This window comes from Brassica napus, chromosome A4, assembly GCF_020379485.1.
Source record: "Brassica napus cultivar Da-Ae chromosome A4, Da-Ae, whole genome shotgun sequence".
Lineage (NCBI taxonomy): Eukaryota > Viridiplantae > Streptophyta > Magnoliopsida > Brassicales > Brassicaceae > Brassica > Brassica napus.
The window spans coordinates 10,515,720-10,528,505 of record NC_063437.1 but is presented as its reverse complement, the minus strand read 5'-3'; the positions used below and the strand labels follow the sequence as shown (position 1 = coordinate 10,528,505).

Here is a 12,786-nt window from a genome sequence, read left to right as displayed (position 1 = left end):
CTACTAACAAATTTAAACTTAATCTCAGCCAATAAATCGTACGAGCTACAACGACCCCTAGATCTAGCCAGTATCGACACCTACTCTGATTGACATTTTTTTACTAGTTAAATGCCGACAAACATATCCTGATAACTAGTATAAAAGAACCTGTTACGAGTTATTGGTTAGAATCGAACTATTTTCCTATAAATTGTAAAAAAAAAAAATGGAAGGCAAATTGTATAGTATATTTTCCCCTCTATCGGAAAATAAAAGTTCAATAAAAAAGACGTAAAATAGTGTAAATGCACATAACCAACCACTGATTCAAGTGTCTTCGTATGTTTGCCCTAGACACGTGGCTTTTTTCTATTCCCGAATGTTAATCTCTTCGGCCACCGGAGAGACACAGAAAGAATATAGAGAAAAAGAGAGAGAGAGAGAGTGTATGTAGTGAATAGCTAAGGAGGTTAGAGAGAAAGAGGAGAGAGAGAGATGGATCAAGATCACGAGTTATGGAGGACGCTAAGATGCGCCAGTAAAGCACAAGATAAGACTTCTGTTGATTCTCTCATGCTTAGGTACCGTCCGATCGCTCCAAAGCCGACGACCACTGGTCAACCATTTGTCGGAAGCACGAGCACGACAAGAACGAAGAGAAAGTACGTTAGGGTTTCTAAAAACAATAAAGCCACGTGTCGATCAAAGAACGACGTTAGATCTAGCTCAACAGATCCAGAGAATGGTCGGGAAGATCTCGTGACGCTACAGCTCATGCCGGAGAGATCTACACCGTTGAGTTTGGATCTTAATAATTTTGATCCAACGGTAAAAACAATACTCGGAGATGGAACCTGTAAAACCGGAACGTGGCTAAAGTTCAACGGCGGAGAAGACGCAGTGCATCAGGTTCCGGTGGAGACGTGGGTGACGGTGGAGTCCGTAAACGGTGGCTCCGCTTCCCATGCGGTAGGGTGTACGGACGAGGAGATTGCGGAGGCTATAGATAAAGACACGCGTCCTGCTTTCATATCGGACGGTTCGAACCGTGTGGTGATGGTGAACGAATCTTACCGGAAGACTGTAACCGGAGACTATGGGTTTGGAGGAGAGCCGTCATCGTTGTTGCCGGAAGTTATTGTATGGTTGGTGGTTGACCAAACGGCGACGTTTTACGAGTACAGAACTTTCACGTGTAAGGTGAGGCTTGAATACACGTGGCGAGAGACGAAGTATGTTAAAACGGTGCCGTGTGATGTGTGGAAGATGGAGTTTGGTGGATTTGCATGGAGGCTGGACACCACTGCAGCTTTAACTCTTTGGCTGTGAGTTAGAGATGCGAGAAGGTAAGACTAATTAAGATCAAGATGTGGTTAAGGTCATAATCTCAAACCTTAATCACTTTTTCGAACTTTGGTTTATTGGGAAATAATAAGAATTACAAAAGAGAAACGAAATTATATAATGCTATATGTATGGGAAGATCTTGAGAATCAAGTCTTTCGGAATAAATTTGTGTGTGAAAAACCTTTTATATATATAGATTGGAAATTGTCATAATGTCAAATATTGATTGGCAAAGCTTCCAATAAAAAAGATGTCAATGCTTAGCTTTGGCTTTTGTATTGATTTTTCCAGCTTCTTGTTAAATTATCATATTTGGAGCAGTATTAGAGATATAAATGCGTATGCCATAAAATATCACCAGTAATTTTAGCGATCTTAAGAACTTTTTTAACAAAACAATACAATACAAGCAATTCTTAGAAATGTTAAGATGTGACCATTTAAACTTATGATCAAGTGTCTCACAGAGATATCCATTTATGCGTAATATATGGTTGAACTGTATTGGAACACTATCTTATTGCACGTAGTAACATATATATGGATTCATGCACCAGCCTACACATATTCGTATGTACCAATATGGGTAAGTGACAGTTCATATAAAGAGAAGAATCCGATGTGTGTTTTAAGCACAATATTCTCGAGATATATAGCATGGTCCTGACACGTGTTTCTTTCTCTAAATTATTGACAATCCTATCTTATCGTTTAGCTAGTTTCATTCATGTATTAAAGCTTTTAGTTAGACGTTCACGCAGTATGTTGTACACTAATTGTGTATAGCCGCTCACATATACGTAAAATATATGTATTTGACTAGCTAGGTGTATATGCATTCAAATCAATATTTATTTGGGAATATTTATTTAAATGATTCCATGACAAAATAGTACCAGTAAAGAAGTTTTTTACAATAATGTATATTTTACTACGGGGTGACCCAGTCGTACAGCATTCTGTGTTTGCATAATAATGTATACACATACAAGCATATTTAAATGACATAATTTTTCTTCATACAATAGGGTTATTACAACAACAGAAAAAGACAGGGAAGAGAGGTTACACATATAATAAATCAACAACATTCCATAAAACTAAGTAACTTGTATTTTTCAAAAACTGCATGCAATCCATAATAACTACTGGGCATAATTATGCCTCTCACACCAAACGTTTTGAAACTATTTACCTGAAGATAATCTCATTCACGTAAGTAAATCTTGCTATCTACTTAGTTAAACTTTTATATAGATTGTAGATGAGATGATGTTATCGAATATAGCTGTGTCGACATGCGCATGTTAGATATACCCATTGTGCAGTAACCAATAATGATGATTAGCATCACATCAAAAAATCTTCGTGGGCTTTTGAATCTCTACATATGGAGAACTCTCATTGGCTGAGCAAAAAGTTATAACAAAAAAATAAAAAATATAAAAAACCAAAAAGATCTATCGAAGAAAGGGAATAAATAAAGTGGTTAAACACTCAAACACGCACAGAGAAAGATTAGTACACGTGGCGTCTTAAGAGGAGAAAGACATCAACCAATCAGCTTCCACGCATTTTTTGTTTTTGGCCCTTTCTGTTTAATTATCTTTTTTAAACCATTGACGTCATGCCATACCTGGGAGAAATTTTTTGCTAGGACCCACTTTATTAATCTGAACCGTTCAAGTGCCAGATAGAGAGAAATCTAGCCGTGCGTTGATGTCACGTTCTTGTAACGCTGTTGGTGGATTTTATATTGACAGTGATAGAATTTTTGGTTGACGAGAAAAACAAATAGGAGCCTATCACGTGTCTTTATTTCTCGAAACAACTAATGTCTGGGAAAAAAAGAATTACGTACAATATCCAAATATTATTCAATGCTAAATAGTACCACTGTAGTTTTTTCCCTAGGGTATTCATTCTGGATTGTTCATTCTGGTTATTTAGTTTTTCAAAATACTTCCTTCTATAAAAGATAGTTATTAAACCGAAAAAACAATATGGTCTAAGTATGATTTTTGGTGATGAGACTCTAATAGTGTAATAATATGTTCTAATCAGAGTTAAATAACTGAAAACTAAATTTCCACATGAACCTTTTGTTATACTATAAAAGTGTTTAGGTTAAATATATAAACCGAAGGACTTTAAGCGGCGTGAGACTCACAAATCCATTTTTCTCTCTCAACCCTAAAGTTTCTTAATCTATTTGGGTGGAGGTTTTTTGGTTCTAGTGACGATGCCAGATCGTTTCGAGCTTTTTTGCCATTTTCTTCAGCTTCCAATTGACACTGTCAAAATAGTTTCGGTCATTCTGAAATGCAATCTCTCTTCTCTTGGCGAATCAGGTAATTTTTGGGTGTGGGGCCTCTACGAAAGCTCAATGGTCCTAGTGGCTCGTCAGATTCTTAGGCTCAAGCGCTCTGTCTGAAAACAATGTATAATAAACCAAAATCCGTTTGTTAGTCATCGAGACATAAGGTTTGTACCGGTTTTTGTGAGGAAAAGCGCCGACGACGGTTCTATTTTCGGGGGATGGCGGTTCCTCGGGATGAGTCTCCTTTCTGAGTGTTGACGTAACTACACACTTTTTTGAACACCCGGTTTCCGTGAAGCTGTGTATACCTAATTAGTGGTCGTCGGTGTTCATCGGAGTCGGTAGCTTAGCTTCCCTTCTCTTCTTTCTCATGTTGTCTCCTCTGACTACCCTTCTTGATTTTTTACTTCACCCAATTTCAAGTGACATTGAGCTGCTGATTATTCCGGTAAACCGGAACTCTGTAACTGTTTTTGATCCTTTTTAGAGTGTATTAACAAATTTAATGTTAAAAATTAGTGTGAGAAAATTAGAAGTCTCAAATATTATTCAAAATTTAAATAGATTTTACTCACTATTTTTCTAGTGGTTGCAAAAAAATCATTTAGCTCTTCGTAGATGATTATTCTAGTTTGGAAACTACTTTGGAACCGGGTTTTTAATATATATAGTGGAAGCAAACTTAATGTAATTGTGTTGGTAAGAAAATCTTTGTTCCTAATGGAAAGATGGATGGGCCTAAAAACTTAGGCAACAATTTATGCGTATCTGAATCCGGTTGTTTCCCTAGCGATAAATCTTATAAGTAGTGCAGTGTTAAGCTAGTAAGAAAATATTTGGCTGAAGCTTTGGTGACTTGCTGCAACAGCCAAGCGAGAGTACATTCCCCCAAAAACTTGTGAGAGCGTTTGATATGGCCATCCAAGCAAGTACAAGATGTAAGTTCTCTTGCTTCTATCCTTTCAATGTTGTTGTGCATCCCAAAAATTGGCATAATTATGCTTATATTTTCTGCTCTCGTCCATTCAATGTACTGCTTAGGTTTGTAGAAAGTTAATTAAAGCAAGAGAACCCAAAATTTTGGTTCTTGTTTTAAACATAAAAGGCTTCTAAAAAAGCCTAATATTTGTTTTGATAAGTATTGATACAGAAAATCGATTAAATATTATTACATACACACAAACTTTTCCGACTAATTAAATCATTCATTATATGGATAATTTCAATATCAGATTCATTAACCAAATATTCTATATATATAATATGATAATCAAAGTTTACGTGGTGATTATAATATGAACTAGACTTCGATCCGCGCAACCACGTAGATGTTTGTTTTCATTTGTATTTGCATAATTTTTTTGTTTTACATCATTAGTGATATATAATAGTGTATATGACTTATTTAAATACAATAGTGTTATATTTTAGTTGTTTGTTATCCAATTGATTGTTTCAAACCGTCAATTGTATTTGCAGCTACTTATTATATTTTATTTTGTTGAATTTTTCGTTTGATTATTAGACATTATAATATATGTAAAAATTTAATAAACATGAAAATTATTTTCATGTCCAATGAATTTTGTTGTGAACTGTATGATAATGTATTCTGTGTATAATTTTTTCACTTGCTTGGTTAATGTTCGTAATATGGTAATAATATGGTAATGCGTAAAATGAAATGGGCAATAAACTATGATAGACGTAGTTTTCTCTTTGTTATATAAAGCGACTAATTGTGTTCGTAATATATAAATTAATATATTGTTTTGGCATAACCTATGCTTCCGAAACTAATTAAATCTTAGTGACACAATTTATAATATACCATGTAATTGTAAGGTTAGTTTCAAAACATTTTCATGTTTAGTGGTATTTATACTTTTTAAAAAGATATAGTAAGATTTTATTAGATTACAATTTTACAAAAATCTGTAGAATATCTTTTTATTTATTTTATTTTTAGTTTATCAGAGGGGTTTCGTAAAGGATTTATTGCCAGCCCAGCTATTGGTGGAACTTGTGTAATGCAGTTGTAGTTGTACTGAACAAAGGCGTACGAGGCTTACCAAACAAATAACCAAAACACATTATATTAGACTAAATATTATGTCTAATTTGAAAAAAAATATGTGGCCTTCCATTTTCTTTATAATTTTGGAGCTTACAGCAAATGTATTTTTCTAATATACATGAAAAACGAACCTGCCATCAATCATCCGGTCTATTTCAGGATTCGGGTTAAGCAAAGAGCTCAGACAAAAATGTCATAATTTGAAATTTTTTTTAAAAAGCTAACCGTAACTTTTGTTTGCTTATAACTTTTAGTCTAACTATAACATACATGAATCACAAGATAATCCGCGGTATTCAAATGCTTAACCAACGGATTAGTCCCTCTCGAATTAAGCTTAACGACTTTTGTCATTGTTATGCAAATTTTCAACTATATAATATATACGAATCAAAGAATAAAACCCAAATCATATCTCTCTGTATGGACCTATCAGAAATGGTCCTAAAATTTATATTTATATATAGACATTATGTGGTGGGGAAAAATGAAGAGTGACGCTATTGGTGAGGAGAAAGTCCACGTGGACTTTAGCTTTTCCGTAGTGGTAGAATAGATGGTTGCTGCTTATTGGTCCAGCGCTCTGTTTGGACCAAAATCTCAAACCCATATCACGATAGATACGCTTATATCTATATCTTGTCGTGCATTTTAAATTCAAAACTCAAGAGTCCTCTTACTATTGGTTCCCTTTCTTTATTATTTATCTGTACTTGTTTGGCTCGATATAATCCTGAACACGTGTGTATATGTATGTTATGTATACGTACGCCACATAGTTCATATATATATACACAGCGGACAGATGCATGTATATGATGTACATAATATATACACGTAAATTATTGTATGTTAATGTGACTGTTTGAACTTTATATTTTAGCTATATTTATTTTTAACGAGTATAAAGTACCTATACAAGTCTCTCATATTTATTCAAATTAAATTTTGAAGTCTAAAGAGCATCCACAATCACAATTTATTGATGAGTCTTTCACTTAAAAAAAAAAGTAATTAAAAAGAGAGAAGCACTCCTTCATGCTGCTTCCCTCATCTACTCCACATCTGAATTCACATCAGAGCAATCTACTCACGCTAGTAGCGGTCGACGAAACTCTATAGGGTCCTCGTGTTCACCGTTTGTCATTTTGGTCTTATTCTTCGTTCTTGTAGGACCTGCAGATGGGTTTGCTAACGCATGTCTATCAACCCATCTTGCAAGAGGCACAACGACTAACTAATTCGGCTTTCAGTGAAATTTTATGTTGCTAAAAAAAGTAATTAAAAAGAGGGAATGGTAATTTTTTTTCATATATGAAAACTTTTAAGATAATTTTACGAAATTCATCTAGCACTTTTCTTACATATTTATTTTGCATTATTTAAATTTAAAATAACATAACTATGTAAGATTTATAGATATATAATCATTTATACTTTATATGAATAGACTTTATACTAATTAAGCACGATTGATGCGTTAGCTAGTTTCCGTTTTTATAAACCACTTCCAGGAATAGGTTAGTTACATTATATATGGAGTAATTATTTTCATACAAATTACCGTAGATATATTGATAATATGTATAACTATATATATGGACATTTTGATCCGTTGATCGTATATATATTTCGGTATTTAGTAAAACATAAGGTGGTTAACCAAAAAAAAGATGTAAAACATACGGTTAATCATTTACATTGTGTAAATTACTTAGTTCTTCATATATATCGAATATTTATACGTGCGATGATCTATACTTCATTTTATGTTAATTCGAATACGTATATATAATAAATATATATATGACTGATTGGCTATTCATTTAGTTACATCTTTTTGTTTTGTTGTTGTGCCATCGATTCGTGTATGAAGTTTTGTCTTCAACATAAATATGTTGAAATGCATCGTTGATGAGGGACACATAACACATACGAAACCAATCATAAAATAATTTATTCTCATACGCTAAACACTTGCCCTAGCCACGTGTTCAAATCCTTACTTTCCTCTTCTATCTCTCATACTTTCAAACTTTCAGCATATAACTCTTTTTTCCCATCTAATTTTATACATCAAAACACCATAAATGAACAGCTAAACTACTAACCCTACCGGAGAGATAGAGAGATGAAGACAGACTACGGAAAGCAGCGGGAAGCTTCTGCTTGCGATGATGTTACGGATCAACACAAGACCGTTGTAAGCAGGATAATGCAACGGTTCCGTCCAATCGCACCAAAACCACCTGTCGGCGAATCTTCTGACGACACAAAGAGTTGCAGATTCCTCCGAAGAAACCGAAGATTTAAACGAAAGTATGTTAGGGTTCGGAATAAAAACATTAGTAGTGGTAGAAGTAATAATAATAAAGATATGATATGTAGTAATAAGAAAGCTTGCGGCGATGGAGAGAAGATAAAGACGGATCTTGATGAAGAGATAGGCGGTGAGGATAAGAGCGATATCGTCACACTTCAGTTGCTTCCGGATAAGGATAAAGATCATCAAGCTGGTAAGGATAATACGGATCCGAGTGATATGGATCCAAAAACGAGTTTAAATATATCATCATCTTTAGATCGGACGGTGGTGGAGTCGTGGTTGACGGTAGAGTGTGTTAATAACACATGTACTGAACTGGGAGGGTATCACAAGCTACAGCTAAGCCGTATGAATGAGGGGGAGGAGATAGTGATGAGGATGCTGTATTTTGACACGTGTCCTTGGTTAGTTTCTGATGGATCAAACCGGGTCTATTGGATCAACCGGGCGTACCGGAATATGTTGGGAGATCCGAAGGCAGAGGTGACTATCAAAGTATGGCTGGTGGTGGCGACGGACCTTATGGAAGAGATGTCGTGCATGGTGGAGTCGTACGGTGCGGTAACATGCAGGGTTAGGGTTCGGTATGATACGTCGACGTGGAGGAATGAGAAGAGTCACTCGGAGTCAGAAGTGAAGATGACTGTGCCGTGTGATGTATGGAGGATGGGATCATCAGGTGGGTTGGCTTGGAGATTAGATGTTGAATCAGCTCTAACACTTGGAAGGTATAACTGAAAACAGAACCACTGGTAAGCAACATTACCCTATGAAAGCAACTTATATATATGCATGCATGTATATATACTAACTTAGACTTGTGATTAATTTTCGTCAGAGTTTTATCCAGCTCCGGCTTTTAGTACTATTGTATGAGAAGATCTGAACCATGGATTAATTATCTTATTTTCTTGTTCCAAATATACTGGATGGTGTTTTTTTTTTGACAAAGGGCTTGCTGGATGGTGGTACTTTGATATAATTATCTTTTCATATAACTATGGCGTGTAAAGAAAATGTGTAGGCAAGAGCTGTTTTCCTGGTTTCTGCCTTGGTATGGCGTGGTGGTTCATTGGTTGTCATCGTGAACTTGTGTTTCAGATGAGATTGTTGTAGTTAGGGTGTGGTCATCGTGAACATGCGGTTCAGACGAGGTCTCTGTTCTTCACGAAAAAACCTTCTACGTTGCGTGTTCTTGTGCTTAGTTCATTGCAAGTTCTCCGGCTAGTCATAGTCTTTGTTAAGTCACTGCTCTTATATCTTTTGAGTGTTTGGTTCTGGGTGTTTTGAAAGGAGCATTAGGATTCGTTTTATATTTCAATGTTGGTATGTGACCCGTATGTTTGGGTTCTTGCTCCCCTTTGGTCATGTTGGGGTTAAGTTTCCGGGGATGGTTATGTGTTCCGCTGGCTCTAGTGTTCCACTCTTGTATTCTTCCTTTGTTATCAATGAAAATGAAAACTAAACGGAAAAAAAAAATGTGTAGGCAAGATAATTATCTGACAAGTGATTCGCATTTTAGATGATCAGAGCAACAGAATATTTGAGTATGTTTCTGCCGAATAATCATAAAACAAATGTAATCTAATTTTAGTAGATTCACGATATTGTATATTAAGTAATATAATATAGCAGAATGACTTTTAAAAATGTAAATATGAATGTTCGGAAATAATAGACGGATAATCACGTACGTAAAAATATGGTATATCATTCATCACTTTAGAATCATAATCCCGTAAGGAAAATAAGGTAAGGTATTGTAGTAAAACTATATCCAGTGTATTTTGATATTCTTTATTTTAAAATAGATGAATTTTATAATAGAGATTTGTTCCAATGTAGTTTTTAAAAATATCAGTTTCTAAATATAGAGCAAAATATAGAAAAATGTTATTTACTTTTTATAAAAAGAGTAAAATTGCAATTTTTATTTTAAAATAAAAGGAGTTTTTAGGAATAAAATAAAATAAATTAAAATGTGTTGAACTAATTTTGCTTTTAAATATTATTATAGAGTCAAATATAAAAATGGGTTGGAGATGCTAAAATCTCAAAGTACACGTTTCATTTTAATTCGGTTATCTACATGCCGCTCCTCAATGTTTTCATCCAACAAATCAGTCGTAAGTTATAGTTATGAATCGTTTTTTTTAAGGTCATATTTCAATTTTTCCTCGTTTTTATATTTTGTTGATTGTTTATTTTAATACAAGTACATACAGTACACCCTATACATAAAAATATAGGAGAGTGAAGAAATCATAAGTGAACAGATGGCATTTTTAGTTGGAAGAAGTCATAGAAAGGGCTGTCTTGGTTGGTCCTTGTCTATATATATGGTTATTTCTTTCTCTTCTTTTAACGACAGACCCCATGATTTTATGGACTAACCTTACAGCTCACACATGCATATAGCACAAATTTCACTGGACCTAGCTAGTACTTAACTATATTTTACTATCTACACTATAATATTGATCTGCGTTGTGTGGGGTTATATATAAATACCTTTTACTATATTTATTTATTATTTACAGCGTAGAAAAAATATATTGTTTTGTATATGCATATTTTTTTTATTTTATGAAAGGATTATCTTTGTAGAAAATAGCAGTTACATATACATTATCTTTCCAATATTATGTTGGAGATTTTTTTCACCTATAAGGAATTGGTAAATGCGATATTCAAATCCCTTGAAGAACTATTTGACGAAATATGTTCTCACATTCGCATTATAAATAGTATCAAACATTGATCCATCAGGAAAATTACACTTATAAGCAAATGCATTCCAGTCAAATTATCTGGGTATATATATCTGGTGATAAGACATGATAAACCTGAATATTAAATGAAAGTGAAAAAGAAAACGCCAAAACAATTGTTTATCAAAAATCAACATATTTTGGTAGTTATTAAAATTAATAGTAAATTTGTTTAAACTTCATAAAATATTAATGAGTGCAACCATATGAAACCATAATTATATTATATTTTGATTTTTGATTTTATTTTATTAAGTCCTTTAAAATGATAAATTTCAAAAAAAAAAAAACTGTTGCAAAAATGAATGAAAAGTAAAAAAAAAAAGAGATAGTGAATTGTTGACAAAAAAAGTGAAGTAATGGGGTTGATGAAAAAAAAGAGTGAAGTAATGGGCTCTAAATATATGGGCTTAGGTCTGCAAGATGGGCTATGAGATTAAGGCAAAAACTTGATTATAATTTGTGTTTATCTTCAATGAAACTATGTTCTTGAATAAGAACTTCAAAACTTCAATTCCAGAAGCCGTTACAACTGGTTCTGGGACCAAGCGCTTATGTAACTCGTATTCGTCGTCGTATTAAGCTACGGTGAGAGTTAAGATATGCTATACATGTTAAATTTCTTGTGTTCTTATTGCTTTTAAGATTTTACATTTGAGAAAGAGAGAAATCTTGTGATCAACTAGTTCCTGAGATTAAATTTAACAAAGAAAAAAGACTTAGGTTATAATCATTACGGTTGTTTAAAAAAATGGTTATAATCATTACGTTCTCTAGTTATTTTTCTCAAACCAACTTAATTTTGGGTCATGAATACTAAATAGAGTAAAATCTGATTGTTGCAGACCTTGTATTTAATTTCATTGGATAGGTTCCTTTCAATGACGATGATCCTTCAAAAGTAATTTTCATGTAATATTCGACATCATATAGGGAGACACTTGTATTTCTAGATGCATGCATCTTGTTTTGTAATGGATCAAGTGTATAATTTATTATTACTAGGGACCGGTACCTCGCGCGCGTGGGGTTCGTTTGCATTGTTTTTTTTTTATCTCTTGAATGACATAGAGGCTTTTGAATATACATCACTCTAACAGAAATGAAGAAAACTTCTTTCTGTTGCAGCTTCTGAACACAAGTTTTCAAATGAAGTATAAGTCAAAAATCTCTTTTGATAGAGTTTGAATATTGGTCTAATTCTACTTAAGTTCGAAAGAGAACTTAATCCACCGTTTGAACTCAGAATCTGTTTCAGATGTTTGCATCCTTCTGTAGAAAATTCAGTCAAATGTGGTAGTGGGCCGAGGTTTAAAGGTAGCTCCTCCAGCGCTCCCATTGATGAATTCTTTCTTCAATAATATGAGCTCATTGATAGTGTCGCTGTCAGGTATCTTAGAAAAAGATGCACAGTGCATCAAATGAATCTTCTGGAGATTTTTAGATATCTGTGCCACTAAGATCTAGCTCTTCCTGTGATGTCAACATTCCTAGACACAAAGTTAACTCTTGAATATATTTGCAAGTCTTTGTACTAATCCTTTAAACATTTTCAAGCTGAGAATTTGATTCTGGTAACTTCTTTGTTGGAGTTTCATCCTTAAGAAGATCTTCCTGACATGGTATATCACCAAATTTTTATGGTAGGACACTCAGATTTGAACAGCTAGAGAGGACAAGCTTTTCAAGATGCTTCTGTCCAGAAACATCCACAAGCAACCCAGCGAGCTTTGTATAGTACCTACAATCCCATGGAAGTAATGTTCTCAAAATTCAAAATACCTACTGATCTAGAAATCTCCACCAGACGCATGCACCTTTCCAGGAGAAGCTTCTCTAAGGATTTATGGTTTGATAACACAGGAATGGCTTCTAAGCTAAGCCACACAAATTTACAACCATCAAATTCCCATCCACCTGAAGGGTACAAACAAAACTTTTAACGGTGAAACTCTGACTCAAA

General features: G+C 34.1%; 2 protein-coding genes across 2 annotated transcripts; both read left to right on the top strand.

Moving 5' to 3' along the window:
- The first annotated feature begins 219 nt into the window (after positions 1 to 219).
- On the top strand, positions 220 to 1,611 carry LOC106431090. Its single transcript, XM_022715771.2, has one exon. The coding sequence runs from the start codon at positions 478 to 480 to the stop codon at positions 1,309 to 1,311; it is 834 nt and encodes a 277-aa protein (XP_022571492.2). The 5' UTR covers positions 220 to 477; the 3' UTR covers positions 1,312 to 1,611.
- Positions 1,612 to 7,120: 5,509 nt separating this feature from the next.
- BNAC04G32900D lies at positions 7,121 to 9,456 on the top strand. The gene has a single exon (XM_022698243.2). It carries the CDS (start codon positions 7,858 to 7,860, stop codon positions 8,788 to 8,790), a length of 933 nt encoding a protein of 310 aa, XP_022553964.2. The 5' UTR covers positions 7,121 to 7,857; the 3' UTR covers positions 8,791 to 9,456.
- The last annotated feature ends 3,330 nt before the right edge of the window (positions 9,457 to 12,786 follow it).